The sequence below is a fragment of the Antrostomus carolinensis genome, unplaced genomic scaffold (genome assembly GCF_000700745.2).
Source record: "Antrostomus carolinensis isolate BGI_N321 unplaced genomic scaffold, ASM70074v2 scaffold27242, whole genome shotgun sequence".
Classification (NCBI taxonomy): domain Eukaryota; kingdom Metazoa; phylum Chordata; class Aves; order Caprimulgiformes; family Caprimulgidae; genus Antrostomus; species Antrostomus carolinensis.
The window spans coordinates 6,476-21,466 of record NW_010300664.1 but is presented as its reverse complement, the minus strand read 5'-3'; the positions used below and the strand labels follow the sequence as shown (position 1 = coordinate 21,466).

Below are 14,991 nucleotides of genomic sequence, written 5' to 3'. Positions count from 1 at the left end.
ACTTGCAGATGCTCGGCGTTTTTCTGCACTGAACCGCGTTCTTGTCAGTCAGCTGCCTGCTTAGCAGATGCAGTTAATTTAATTTTGACAGGCACAAGCAAAGTTGCGCGAGGGTCCGTCCTCCTCCCCTGCTCCTGCTGCGCTGCTTTGCAGGGGAGAAGAAAAACCTTTATGCAGCAAATGGCTGGAATGTAAAGTCTGGACCTGAAAGTTATGAAATCCTGAACTGACAAGAGCACACTTCATTAAAAATTCATCTAAAATAGCCATTATAGAACAGTTGTGGTAATTAGCTGAGAGAATAGTTTTTTCTCTCCTGGTCTCTGATTCCTGACAGGAAGGAAAGAGGGCAAGGAACAACCCAGAATCCACAATGAGCAGCTCCAGCGCAGCCCGGGCAGCGTCATCCCAAACCCAGGCTGGGAATGATGCTGGCAATGATAAAAATCACAGCTCACGGCGCCCGATAATTGCAGCCGTAATAAAGGAGTGGGAATGGTGATGGGATCCTGCAAGGAGTGGTGCTGTGCTGTGGCTGATCTGACGCTGTGCTGCACGCGGGGGCTGCTCGCCAGCAAAGAGCAAGTGGGGTTTTTTTAGGCAATAAAGTGGTCAAGAGAGGATGCTCTGTTTATTCACCAGAGCATTTTCCCTTTGGGTTTTTGTTGCAGGTTGCAAACATCTCTGTGTGCCGATGGGAGCCGGTCAGCGCCGGCATCGCCCATCCCAGTGCGGGGACCAGTGGTGCTGAGCAGCCGGAGGAAGGCAGAGCCCCGCGCCGGGGACATGCAGCCTCTGGCCTTTTTTGGTGTTAAACTTCCACCAGTCCCGGTTTCCTCACCGTAAAACACAGATGTTTAATTTTAGGCTGGCAGATGTTTCACTCCTGGCTGAGATCTGAAGCGAAGGCAAGATATAGGGGTATTTATAAACCAGTAATATTTTTCCTATGCTAATTCCAGATTACCTCCCTCTATAAATAGGTCACAAATCAAATCTCTGCATTCCAGTACGTTGTTATAAATGTACTTTTTGTAAAACATAAACTATCCCAGTTGGGACTATATCATCTCTCTGTCTGGCGGTGCGTGCGTGTGTCCTCCAAGGTGCAGGTTTCCACACAGAGGCAGACGCTGGCGATGCCGGGGCTGTGGTGGGGATGTTATTTTTGGGGTAGTCCCACTGCCAGTGGAAAAAAGGCTAATGGGATAAAAACATTTGTAAAATGTTGCTTGTTTGAAAAGAAACTTCTTGCTGGGATATAACAGGAGAGAATTATCCACGTGTTTGTGTATGTGGTGAGTGGTGGTGGGGATGGTTTTGTAGCTGTCGTGGTGGACCAGGGCTCGTGACTTGTGGTTCCATGTTGGAGTTTTGTAAATGCTAATATTCAGGTGAGGGTCTGTCACTCAGATATTTCTGTATCTTAAAATCCCACTCCTAAAACAAAGAGTTGTTTCTTACCCACAGAAGTACGTTGAAGTCGGTATCCATTAAGTGGTCGAGAGGAGAACTTGACCCCCAGACTGGTGGGAATTGAGGGTTTGTGAATAATTTTGAAGCCTTGGTGTTTGGATTGTCAGGAGCTAAGGAAATAAGGGAATACTGGCCCCAGGTGTGTGGCCAGCAATTCCCAGCACTGCCAGACCCTGGGCAGCTTGTTGCCCATCACCCATGAGGGCCAACGGGAGCTGTGTGGGCTCAGCATCTCTGCTCCCAGGCGCCTTGGTCAGGATTTACAACCATCCTGGCATCACCAAAACCATTGTGGGCTCCACTTGTTGCCAGCTGCAGCATCGGTCTAAGTTTGAGATGAAAACGTATATCTGAATAAATAAAATATACCGATGTTTGGTTGGCAGCTCTCATTGCTTCCTCTGTAATGATTTCCTGCCTCTCTCTGCTAGCTGGTAGGCTCCTTTCTTGGTCGAGAACAAAACTGTATTAAACAATACTTCACATTGTTTGCCCTTTCATTCAAAGGGAAGGAGCTGCTGCCCTCTGAAGATACAAATTAATTAGAAGCGAATACTATCCTGTTCCGCAGAGCATAAAGGCCAAACAGACTGGCTTTCTTTGAAAACATGGGACCAAAGTGGCTCTTGTATCCTGCTTCTTTACATAACCGATTGCTATCTGCTGAATTGAGGTGGCACTGAAAGGCCGAAATCTTCAGACGTTTTTGTTTAGTATCGTTGAATTTGTGCTAATGCTTTACTGGAATCAAAGTCCAAAAAATGATTCATGCCCGTGTTTAATAAGAGATTTATAGAGAGCGAGCCAGCAGGACAGATGTAACCAAAATAGAATAGTGGATTGACTTACACTTGCTCTTTTTAGCCCAAATTTTAGTTTGTTTTGTGAAGTATTTGATTTCGCAGGCAGAAATGTAAACGTCTCGATGGCTCCATGTCTGTGAAGTGACATGTCTTCAAAAGCAAGGAATTTCTTCAAGGCAGGATCGTCACCAACCAGCGCAGCACCATTGTCTTCCTGAAAAGCTGCTTTTTCTTTCAGGGAACAGGTTTGACATCAAATCCTTCCCAGTTTCTCCAGGAAGGTAGTGTGAACGCAGTGCTTGTGCCGATCGTTCTCTTGCCTGCCTCGTTATTGCCACCTTAGGACCTCTTTGGCCCCAAAATTGGGTTTTTATTGAATGTTTGCCTATGGATAGAGGTAGAGCAGGTGGGTTTGTCCTTGTCCGCTGTGGCTGTTTGCCACTTGGATGTAGGAGTTTAATTTCTCCAGTGATGGCAGCTTGAGGAGGAGGTGGCAGGAGGAGGGCATGACTGGTGGCCGTGCGAGCCCCAGTTCTCCTCTGTTCCCATTACAGCAGTACTGGGCCACAAGCTGCAAGGACCTTCTCCTGCTTCTCCCACTCTGAACTCTGTCTCATTTCGGATATCGATTGCAGCTGCTTTCCCTGGAGACCCACAGCCTTTATACCACTTAAAAAATAGCTGGAGGCTTCTAAGAAACTTTCTGAGAATCCATACCAGTCTGCCCAGCTTCCCTTCAGCAGCTTTTTAGGTAATGATGAATATTGTGGGTGCTTTTAGAATCACAGACTGGTTTGGGTTGGAAGGGACCTTAAAGCTCATCCAGTTCCACCCCCCTGCCATCAACAGGGACACCTTCCACTAGACCAGGTTGCTCAGAGCCTCATCCAACCTGGCCTTTTTGACCTAAGTCATGAGTTAAAAGTAGAAATTAAACATTTGAAATGCTGGTTTCCACAGCCTGGGTGGAGCGTTGCGCTGGTGAGGGGCTGCAGTGGTTTTTCTGCTTCTGCCCGGCAGCTGAAGCGGTGGCTGAGGAGCGCTCGCCCTGACGAGCTGCCTGCAATTAGCAGGAGCTCTGTGCACAAGCACAGCCTGGACCTCACCTCTTCTGTCGCTTGATGGCTCAGGAATATGTATTTAGCACAAAAAGCTCTTGCCAAATTCTGGTTTACCCCGATAGCATCATGTACCCGTCTTCTGATGTGGCTATTGAAGAGGATCGGGTAGGACAGGACACGACAGGACAGAATGTCCCTGTCTGGTTTGTGGTGTTTATCAGCAGACCCATAGCTCATATGTGACCTACATAGAATCCTACCTTTTAGTTCAGCCTGTCTGTAACGTGCAGAGGACTCTGGGCAGGAGCTGACGGTCCCTACCTGCTGCTTCCTCTTCCCTGGAGATTTGCATTGATTTTGCAGTGGCCTTTGTGCTGTCGCCTGCCTTGCTGAGCATGTCTTACCAGAGCCAAAAAGCCAGTGAAGAACAGCAGAGCAGGTGCTCCCAGGGTGTTGGTTCCCCCATACCTGGTGCCCATCTGCTTCTGATTTGTTCAAGCTGGAAAAAAACAGGAGTGTTTATAGAATCATAGAGTCGTTTGGTTGGAAAAGACCTCTGAGATCATCAAGTCCAACCGTACCTGTCCATCCACTACTAAACAAGATCTCTGAGCACCTCATCTACCCATCTTTTAAATCCTCCAGGGATGGGGACTCAACCCCTTCCCTAGGTAGCTCGTTCCAGTGCCTGAGAACCCTCCCAGTGAAGACATTTTTCCTGATATCCAATCTGAACGTCCCCTGGTGCAACTTGAGGCCATTTCCTCTTGTCCTGTCACTTGTTACTTGGGAGAAGAGACAAACACCCACCTCTCTCCACCCTCCTTTCAAGTAGTTGTAGCGAGTGAGAAGGTCTCCCCTCATAGATATACTCTGCTTGTCACTGTTTGAAAGCACCAGAAATATAGCAGGTCTTTGAGATGCTTCCTCTGTGTGGGCAGAAGATAATTCCCTTCTCCAAGGAGAGGGTTCCTGGATGGCTGGGAGTGCTGTTAAACAGGGAAATACTTCAGATGGTGAAAATTCTCTGTGTCAAAGAGACTGCACATCAGCACCGCAGAGCCCTGCCACTTTGCAGAGATAATCGGGCCGTGATGGTGAGAGAAGTTAGTTTAAAACATCATGGAAGTTGTTCTGCTGCTGTTTGGTCCTTAATTGCTGAAGGAAACACTGCTCTGCTGTGATGCAGCTCCACGAGCAAGGGACATCCTCCTGGTATCCTGAGTTTTTAGGGAAGGAGGGAGCAGTGAGGGTGGGGATGCTCCCGGCCCCGTGCCTGCGATAGGATGCCATGGCACAGCACGGCGTCGCGGGGCATGTCCTAGTTAGAACACTGCTGCCATTGTACGGGAGCCATCGCCCTTTGGTTACTGCAGCAACAAGTCTGCAAAACTTGTTATTTTATCTAGAGAGAGGAAAAGCGGCCCCCAGAACACCAAAATAATCCCAGGAAAAGGCACCTCTCAAGTAGGAGACATTTTGAGTTCACAGTCGCTAATTGCTGGGGTTTTTGCCTTCCCTCTGTGTTCACAGATATCGAAGCACAGAGCTGGGTTTGGGTTGTGCGTGGCACTTGCCACGTTATCAGACATTTTTTGGGGAAAGAGATGGATCGTTGTAGAGCTGGGCTGAAAGTCAGAATTTTTAAATGCTCCCACTGCATCCCAGTGCAGCTGGAGTTGATGAACACCCAGGTCAGCCCTCTTTTGCTGTCAAAAATCATAATTTCAAGCAAGCCTGTGAGCTTGCACTGTGCATGTGCTTTAGAAAGCAAATCCTCTGTATGCCCCCAAGACCCAGACTTGTGTGGTGCTGGTAGTACAGCTCGGTGCTTCCAGCTTTTCAACGTCAACGGTTGCTAATGGGCAGTGGTGGGCTCCAGGGACAGTGCTTTGGGGCTTAATAATATTTCTTGGCTTGTTGGTTGGGGTCTCTCTTGCTATTGAGAGGAAAGGTTAGCCTGCAAGAGGCAGAGTAGGAGAAGGTGCTTTGGGAGGTGAGGTGGAGCTTGCAGGAGGTGGCTGGTGGGTGCTGCCCTTGGGGAGCCTATGGTGACCTTTCTGAGTGCAGGGGGTATCTGCAGATTCTGACTTTGAATTTCAGACAGGAAAAAAACCATCAGGACAAGCAGTTATGGTACTGATGCAGGTATTTATCAAACTCAGGCAAGTTATTGCCTGTTTTAGAAACTCCTGGTGAAGTAACTTGCCATTCTTCTGGGTTTGGAGGAAGCCAACTCAGTATGCTGCACGTCCAGAACGATGCCGGCTGTTGAGCAGAGTTGCCTATTTTCATAAATGATTAACTTTGGAAAAGTTAAAGCATAATGAGATTCCAAGAATCCCTCTCACAGAACCTGAATGCGCATACGAGACTGCTGCAGTAAATGTTGGGGAGACCAGGGGATCTTTCCGTGCTGTTGGGTGACATCTGCCCTATGGCCAATAGTCCTGGCGAATGGTTGGATTTCTGGAGGGAGGAATATTTCCAAGAGCTACCTGAAAAAGTCAAAATCTGACCTCCTGTTAATCTGCATAATAAACTGTCTTAATGAGTTTCCCTTTTAATTTTTAAGTTGCTCAAGAGAAGCCAGAGCAGATCCCACTGGAGAACCGCTCCTGTGTCCTCATACGACGGGATCTAGTTGCTCTCCCAGCCAGTCTTATCAGTCAAATCGGATACCGTTGCCACCCAAAACTCTACTCGGAGGGAGATCCTGGAGAAAAACTTGAGCTTGTTGCAGGTAACGAGGGGCTAACTTTTCTTTGCTTAATCATGCGTGGAGATCACTGATAGTTTCCTTCTTGAAATGTGTTCTCCATCTCACTTGCACTGTTGCTAGAGCCATGCATCTTGTGTGCCCTTGCTGTGTCTTTCTGGATTATTCGTCATCCATCATTTTTTTAAAAAGTTCCAAGTTTCCTTTAATTTGCTGATAGAAAAATGTGTCATTAACAGGATTTATTCAATTGAATTAATTTAGCATTTTAATTGAATTTTCCAGCTTGTGTTCTTCCTGCTTGGTGTGGGCTGCATCACAATTGTATTTTGATTTAGGTGCACAGATCTTAGAAAAAAAAACCAAAACAAAAACCAACCCAACCACAAAACCCTGATTGCATTATAAGATTTACAGAGCAATGGAGATAATATTTGTGTCAGTGAACAAGCTTGGAAAAAATCTGTAATTTATTTTTTTAAATTGGGAGTGTTACTAAACTGTGAAGTGCTACAGTAGGAAGGAAGAGGAGGAATCTGTGTTGGTCTTTCATCGGTCTTTGTGTTGAGTTTGGGGGGTATTTACAATATCAGAAGAATTCAGTACTCTGTAAAGGATTCATGGCAAAGTTGAGGTGGAAGATAGTGCTGTTTAGCTTTTAATGGTCCTGGTGTTGTAGAGCTGGGTGAGGAGGGCAGTGAGGTGGCCATGCCAGCCTGCAGCCCGCGTACCCCGAGTGCAGCTCCAGTGGTGTTTCCTTGTGGCATCCAGACCAAATTCCAGTTTAAATAATTATATTCCCTCTAGCTTCTCTTTGCTGCAATGATCCTCTCAGCTTACAGCCTGCACTGTTGTGAAGTTTTTTCCCTGGGACGTGGCTGTGTTTAGATGAAGTGATCTTTGCACGACAGCCCATACCTGCTGCCCAGCAGGGAGGTTTAATTAATACCTGTAAAGCCCTTTGTACAAAAAGGATGTGTGGCAGCACAATCAATCCAAATCACTTGTCCTTTCTTTCAGGTCATTTATCTCTTGGTGAGTAGCATGATTTTATTTTCAGTCTGTAGAAGGAATCAGGATTTCAGAGGATGCCCAGAAAGGTTTCCATCTGATGGAGGATGGGTCTTTGATGGAAGGCAGGAGTAAAACGCAGACGCTGCAGCACAGCCTACAACCACAAGTATTTATTTTGTATCTGGAATATTCATTTTGTACCCATTTACATTTTATGTGAGACTTCTTAAAACCATCGAGTGGTGCAGGTTATTTTCACAGAGAGCACTGCAAATTGGCTCGAGGCAGCTCTGCTTGATTTCCATTTTTCAATCTGGAAAAAAAGTAGATTAATATCTCTAACCAATAGTGGCTGCCGTGGCTATTCTTTCTATATTGATGTGAAGTTATCCTCAGCAGCGTCTGGCATTCCCTCTACTGGTTTGTCTCTCAAAGTGCTGCTGCTGAAGAAAGGCTCTGCAGCTAATTGCTGCTTCAGACCTGGGAAAACCTGGGAGGAGCTTGACCCCGGAGCATGCAGGAGGATCCTGCAGCGACTGTTTTCCTCAACTCTCATTTAGGAGTATTTTCCTTTTGTCTCTGATTTTTCATGCTACAGTCAATTCAGCAAACTTCAGCAGCTCTCTCCAAGTGAGTCTTCCCCAAGCCTTGCAGTCAGTGTCGCGCATCTGATGGACCGGTGCTGTGTGGAGCATGGTGAGGAGCGGGATGGCCCTGAGATCTGGAGCGATCACAGCATGGCCTCAATTGGAAAAGCCCTTTAAGCTCATTGAGTCCCGTCATGAACCCATCACTGACAAGTCCCTGACTAACCCATGTCCCTCAGCACTGTGTCTACACGCCTCTTCAATCCCTCCAGGGATGGGGACTCCACCACTGCCCTGGGCAACCCCTTCCAATGCCTCAGAACCCTTTCAGCAAAGAAATTCTTCCTCACATTCAATCTCAATTGCCCTTGGCGCAGCTTGAGGCCATTTCCTCTTGTCCTGTCCCTTGTTCCTTGGTTGAACAGACCAATGTACTCGCTTCTTCTGGGGCAGGGCTGGAGACCTGGGCTGCCCGCAGCTGCAGGCAGGGAAGGTGCAGGCCCAGCTGGCCGGTGTGGGCTGCTCTGCAACTCTGTCTTCATCCAGAAGACCAGGGACAATCATCTGTAGGCTTTCCTGGAAATCCAGGAGGTAATTTTATTTCTCCAATAGATGTTTTTATATCTTGAGAACAGAGCATGTTCTGGATCCAGATATGACCCACTATTTAATCTTAATTAAAAGCAAATACCAAAACTCTCTCGTATAACAGTACTCTTGAAAAACAGGATAACCTGCCCCTGCATGGCGTGAGCTATGTGCAGAGTAAAGGTATTTGGTAAGAAACCTGCTGTAAGGCACTGCCAGACCCCTGGATGTGTGGAGGAGCTTTGGTAGAGGCTCCTTCTTCTTCTTCCAGAGAACATCCTTAAGGCAGGATATGTCCAAGTCAGCAGTTCCTGTGCATTAGAAGGAAAATTCCCTGCTCACCAGAAGTACCAAGCAGTGATGGGCTGGGGTTTATGGAAGCAGATCTGTAGTGTAACCAAGTAATTCTGCTGCGCTAGACGGGGTTTTTTCCTTTCTTTCGAGTTGTGCGTTCTACGATCTTTCACTTGAGAAAATAAAAGGCCAAATGGATTGAGGTTTTCTTCCTTCAGAAAGAATAAGTAGTCTGATCTGTACATCTAAAATCACAATATACAGCCTTGCACTGTGTGTATTTCCAAGAAAAAAAAGACTCCATTTTATTTCTGTAGGCTTCTTCTCCGCACAGATAAAATTAGGAATTATTATTACCTGGGGCTTGCCAAGACCCCAAGGGACTGCCATAACAGTCCCTGCCAGGCTTTTCCAAAAATCCTCCTGTCCTTGTTGGGCTTTTGAAGCAGCAGGTGAAGATGCTCCCTCCTGCATCACACCACCATCGGGATGGAGGAGCAGTTGGTTGGTGGCTCGGAGGCGGTGCTGTCAGCAAGGCAAGGGTTTAACTCTGAATTCTCCCTCTCCAACCCTTCCAGGCTCAGGTGTTTACATCACCCGGGGACAGCTGATGAATTGCCACTTATGCGCCGGTGTCAAACACAAGGTCCTTCTGAGACGTCTTCTGGCCACCTTCTTTGATCGGTACGTGCTCTCTGTGCTCTCCCGAGGGATTCAGTTTATTTTATCATGTTCTAACCACGTTAATAGATAATGTGTCATGAGTGCTTCATCCTCTGTATACGCTGCGCTGATTTCTCTGCTTCTTCTCAATGATGCTTGAACCTGAGCACCAGCTTTTCCAATACCTTGCCTTAAAATGGGGGTTGGAACTAGATGATAACTTTAAGGTCCTTTCCAACCCAAACCAGTCTATGATTAAAGTCGTGTAACCTGATGATCCCTCACTAAGAACCAAAAGGGAAGGGGACGAGGTAGCGGCTGTCCCCTGGAGTCCCCAGGGTAAGGTTCTTCCTTTGCCTTTCTTGCAGGAATACACTTGCCAACAGCTGTGGAACTGGAATCCGGTCCTCCACCAGCGATCCCAGCAGGAAGCCCCTGGACAGCAGGGTTCTTAACGCAGTCAAATGTAAGGAGAGAGATTTACTGCTGCTCTGTTGGAACAGCATGCCGAGAGCAAAGTCGAAACCTAAGCCGGGAAAGCCGTCTCTGTTGCCTAATACGGGAACTATATATGGTGAAGTTAGGCTATAGGAAAAAATTTTTTTTTTTTTTTTTCATCATTTTTTAGGAGGCTGAAGTGAATTTTTTTGTTTGGCAGTATCTTAATATAAAACATTATTGCTACTTGACTATATTTCAAAGCTCTAATTTCACAGTTAATTATTTTATCGATAGGTACTCTAAGAAAGAAAGCAAAATTATGGTTCTGGCAACATTCAGAACATGATGCTGCTGAAACACACATCTCTGTGTGCTGGCTTTTACGTGTCCAGGCTCCTGCTCACATTCGGATGCATCCCAGTGCAGGGCTCTACCAGATCCCTGGTTCACAGCAGCAGAGCGTACAGCTCTGCTCCATCACGGTCCCACCATGCCTGTGCCGTGGCGGTGCCCGAGAGCAGCCGCGCTTTGTGGTGCCTGGAGCTTTGGGGCTGTTGGTCTTCAGCAGTAAATGGATCCCCAGGAATCAGGGAATCCATCCCTGGCAGCACGGGAGGATCTGCTCTCCATCTCGCTGGCAGCCTTTCTGTCAGGTTTACAGTCTCTTTCCTTGAATATATTTTATAAACTACTTTTTCTTTTTCTTTCTTTTTTTAATATGTAAAGTGGGAGCCCTGCTGCAAATAATTACTTTTTTAAAAGATTGCACAAAGCAACAGGAGCTCTTGTTTTTAATGTTCAAACTGCAAACAGTTCTGCATTGTGTCACACGGCTCGGCTAGTCGGTCTGTCTTTCTGCAGAGCCCCTGAGCTCTGCCTCAAAAGGTTCAGCTGTTTAACACCCCTTCTCCTCTCCTGCAGGTAAGACCCCCCGTGTTTGCATGATTACACAGCACCCTAACTTTAGCCAGGGCTGAGATGTGCATATTTGTGCCTAAAACTTGGTGTTTATACAAGAAAAGGAGGAGTTTGTTACTTCCATCAAGGTAGTTTCATTATTTATGGCTGGCACCAGAAAGAAATGGTTGAGTATTTGGCTCTTGCAGTCACCCTTGAATCCAGGGAGCTGTGGGATGAAAGGTGCCTGCTGGGGAGTGAGGACCTGGGTGCTGTAGGGAACCCTGATGGGTTAGTGCAGCGAAGCCCCCTTACCTTGGTACCCCATGGAAAGCAATGTCTTCTCTCACCCTCGCTGGATTCTGGATTATAAATCTTGATGTAAATATTATTGCACTGGAAAATGAAACTCTCAATAATTTTTTGATTCATTATTTTTATTTTTAAGATTTGGAAAGTAAATCTTTCCTCTCCTTAATTGTTGCTGTGCTGCTGCACCTTCCAGCCACCCTCTGAGATCTGCAGCTTGTGGAGAAAAGGGATAAGGTGGCAAATGCTCAATACAGAAAGACAAAATCCCTAAACTGTGCTGTTGGTGCTTGCCTGTAGCTTGTGCGTGGTGGTCTCCTGAGACAGCCTCCCTGTTAGCAGCATCACCCTGGAGAACCCTGGGTCTGGACCTTCCAGCCTTGGGCCTTGCTGAGACTTGCAAACAGGTTCAGAGGTTGACAAGGCACCACTGTCCAGTGACAGTGCCTATGGCACGTTGTCATGTGTCAGGGCATAAGATGACTTCTTACTGCTTGGATTTTACAGATAGAAATATCCTTTGCACAAGGTTTGGTTGGTAGTTCCACCATGGCAGTGTGATGATGTTGCTCCATAAGATCAGGTGTTTTGTCCCCATGGAGGAGCCGGGCTGCAGCCGAGGTTTTGCTGTGTTTCTGCAGGGTGCATGCCAGCTCCTGTGCTGGTGGTGGGATGTTGGAGCAGCCACCCTGGTTGGGCTGGAGGTCCAAGCAGCACTGGTTGACCCTGCAGTCGCTGGCGTGAAGCATAGGACAGGCAGAGGACAGTCCTTTGGGTGCTCTCCTCTGCTCAGCCAAGAGCAGCTCTGACATTTTCCAGCCCTGCAGCTGTGCCTGCACCACCATGGTTTTAAGAGCCATTGATGGATCTTCTGTTGAGGAGCTCCTGTTGACCTTTTCTGTGCCCATCTCTGCTTTTGGCCATCCCAGCCTGCTGCAGCCATGGGTGCCATGCTCCAGCTAGAGGCTGGTGCCTCTGGGGCTCTCTGAGTCCCCAGGGAGCGAGAGGTCCTTTTCCAGCCCCCTTCCCTTTGCCACCTGGGATTTTTATGTCTTCTGGTTTTATCTCTTCTCGGTTGTATCTATCTCAAGCTGAGGAGTCCTTGTCTGTAAGTCTTTCCTTGCAAGAGCTCTGGCTCATGGATGAACCTCCACCCCGTGGCATCTGCCCGTGCCAAGCCTCGCAGCAGGTCTCTAAGACGTGGCAGAGGCTGTGATCGTGCCTTTGTTTTGCTTTCTCTGAATCCTCAGCTCTGTGTATCCCTGTCTTTGCAGTGTATTGTCAGAATTTTGCCCCGAGCTTTAAGGAAAGCGAGATGAATGTTATAGCAGCCGATATGTGCACCAACGCCCGCCGCGTCCGCAAGCGCTGGCTGCCGAAGATTAAATCCATGCTGCCGGAAGGGATGGAGATGTATCGCACGGTCATGGGCTCCACCACAAACAGTGTCCCCCTGGATCCTGAATTCCAGCCCAACACTGCTCAGGTCTTTGAGCAGCGAATCTATGCAGAAAGGAGGAGCGATTCAGGAACTATAGTAGCCTTGAGAACTAACACAGTGAACGTAGAGCTAAGCAACGGATCCAACCAGTCCTTCGAACAGAGCGAGGATGCCGAAGGGGCTGGCTCTGTCATACAGGAGGCAGCTGCCACAGATGCAATGGCATCGGATACCCAAAGCACTCCGCAACCTTTTGAACAAGGTTCGGGCTCCTCCAGCCGGCCTGAAACTCCTGTGAGAAGACAAGATGGTACTTACGGAGGGACTTTATAAAGAGAGCAAATGTTTCGTGACCTATAAGGGATCTGTAATACTAAAGCTGCTTGCATGCATTACTAATACAAAACAAAAAATGTGATCAAGCCACTTACCTACTGAACTGCTACTGTTGCCTGAAAAAAATGTGATTTTTATTCTGCTTGTATTTAAAATTTATGAAGGAAATAATCGCATTCGTTATACTGTAAACGGCTAGGTCTGTGGCGACCTACTGAAAAAAAAAATTGGGCTCCTTTTTTGATATTCCTGAGGTTAGTCTATAAGATTGTAGCTTTTTCTTCTTTTTTTCCTTTTTTTTTTTTTTTTTTTTTAATTTTAAGAAGGGGAGGAGAAAAGCTAGCCAACCCCCCCCAACCACCACCACCCCTGTCATCACCACCCCATCCATTACTCAGCTCAGAAGTAAAGCCATCATTAACCTTGTCCTCTACAGAAAGTTTTACTGTCACTTAACAGGAAAGCAAGGTGTGTTAGGGTAGAGGTGCTGTGACTGGCCATGTTTGTCTCTAGCAGAAGGGCTCTAGCCAAGTGGGACAGGGTGGGGGAAATCGTTAAAGGCTTCTGGTGTCGGAGGGAGCCCCTTGCCGTGGGTGCTGCAGGGTGCCGTGGGTGCTGCGGTGCAGGGTGTTGCGGTGCCGTTGGCTCGGGGAGGCTGACAGGGGCTCGGGGCCATTGTCTCGGGGAGTTTTATCCATTTCCCTGGAGCAGGGCTGGTTCTGCAGGAGTTCAGGCTTGCATGTGTCGGGGGGACTGCGTGGGGTGCAGGTGGAGACCCTGGCCGGTGTAGTGGTTGTTGTCGGTGTTTTGCCCAAGCCGGCTGGGTTTTGGGTTTGGTTTCTCTCTCCCTCTCTCCCAGTGACTCCTTTTCATTTGCTTCTCCTTCCTGGCACCTTCACGTCACCTGCTTCTTGGGTGAACGGGCTCGCGACACCCCATCGCCTCAGGGCAACAGGGCAAGCTGGCAAGTGGACCGAGTGCAGGGGCCACCTTCAGTCGGGGGGATTATCCCCCCTCGGCCACCTGCAAAGGGCTTTGGAGAGGGATCTGAGCATGGGGATCAGGTTGTTCTTGCTCCACAGGGCACAGAGATGGGAGCTCTTGGTGTCAGCTCCCAGCAGTATCCACAGCGGAGGCTGAGCGCGGTGCAGCCAGCAGCGTGTGGGGCTCACCCACACCCCCTCCCCTTGGCTCTGCACGCCGGGGCCTCACTTCCCAATAATTTGGAGTGTATTGGATGCAGAAAGGTTTTAAACAAACCCAACACCTTATCTTTGTGCCCGTCTGTGAAGAGGTTTTAGGAGGAGGAAGCGTTTCGCCTCTTGCTCATCCTCCAGACAAGCCCTTCTGGGGAAAAGCCCCACCTGAGTTATTTGTTGGGGTTTTTTGTTGAAAGCTGATGTCCCCAGGCTGTGTCGGCTTCGGTGACCCCAGCGTGGTGGTGTGGTCACTGGGATGGGACCCGCGGGTGTCCCTAGAGCCTGGCAGAACAGCGGGTACCAGCTCACCCCCTCCTCACTGCCTGGGCTCCCCTTGGAAATCCCAAATCCCTGCGGATCTGGCTCCCTCGGGGCCCTGAGTGCTGCCAGATGGGGGGACACCGGGTGCCCGTGGGGATGCTGAGGCCGAGGTGCCCTCGAGGGATGGGGGCAGCGACGGGAAAGCCAAGTCTGGCTTTTTTCTTTTTCTTTTCTAATTATGATTTTTACTGTGACTGAAGGGCCGGCTTTGATGACATTTGCAGCTCATTTTTTTAATAGTTTGGGACTCGAACCAGCACGAGGTGCACTGAGTCACTTCTGAAGGCTGCTGGCTGTGTTCTTCTTTCCTTCCCCGCTTTGGTTCCTGAATCCAGACAGCGCTTTGCTCAGGGTTTTCTTCTTTGTTTTGTATTTCCAGTGGGAAGAGGGGAGGGGGGAGAGGATAACCCAAATTTTGGCCGTTTGTTTTGTGTTTTCTTTGATACTTGAAGCAGTTTTTTTGCATCCTGATAACAAACCTGTCCGGCACTTTGCCTGTTCCACTGCTCCCTGCCCTGAGGGGAAAAAGAAAATCACTGAGGGGAAAAAGAAAATCACTGAGGGGTGGTTTCTGCCTCACAACTGGCCCAGCTCTCGGTTTCTGGCTTGGCTTGGGTGCACCGCGACGCCCGGGACCGGGTGCCCCGCTGCCGGCGGTGTGGGGGGCCGGTGCGGGCGGTGGGACGATGAACCGGTGTGGAGACGCGCGATGCTTCGGGGAGCGGGGACGAGCGTGGCCGGGAGCTCTATTTGCACTTTACCCACGTTGGCCAACAAAACCCGCGCTCTTGCCGAAGCCCAGAGCTGGTGCAGCTCGTCCCCCGCCCGGCAGCGCCGCCGGG

The 14,991-nt window shown here is 48.6% G+C and overlaps 1 protein-coding gene across 1 annotated transcript in view; it reads left to right on the top strand.

Moving 5' to 3' along the window:
* NACC2 (NACC family member 2) overlaps nt 1-12,734 on the top strand; it is a 16,839-nt gene extending 4,105 nt beyond the window's left edge. Inside the window, exons 2-5 of the mRNA XM_010163213.1 lie at nt 5,916-6,083; nt 9,121-9,226; nt 9,574-9,671; nt 12,127-12,734. Coding sequence (XP_010161515.2) covers nt 5,916-6,083; nt 9,121-9,226; nt 9,574-9,671; nt 12,127-12,626 — 872 coding nt within the window. The 3' untranslated portion in view covers nt 12,627-12,734. The remainder of the gene's footprint in view (nt 1-5,915; nt 6,084-9,120; nt 9,227-9,573; nt 9,672-12,126) is intronic.
* The last annotated feature ends 2,257 nt before the right edge of the window (nt 12,735-14,991 follow it).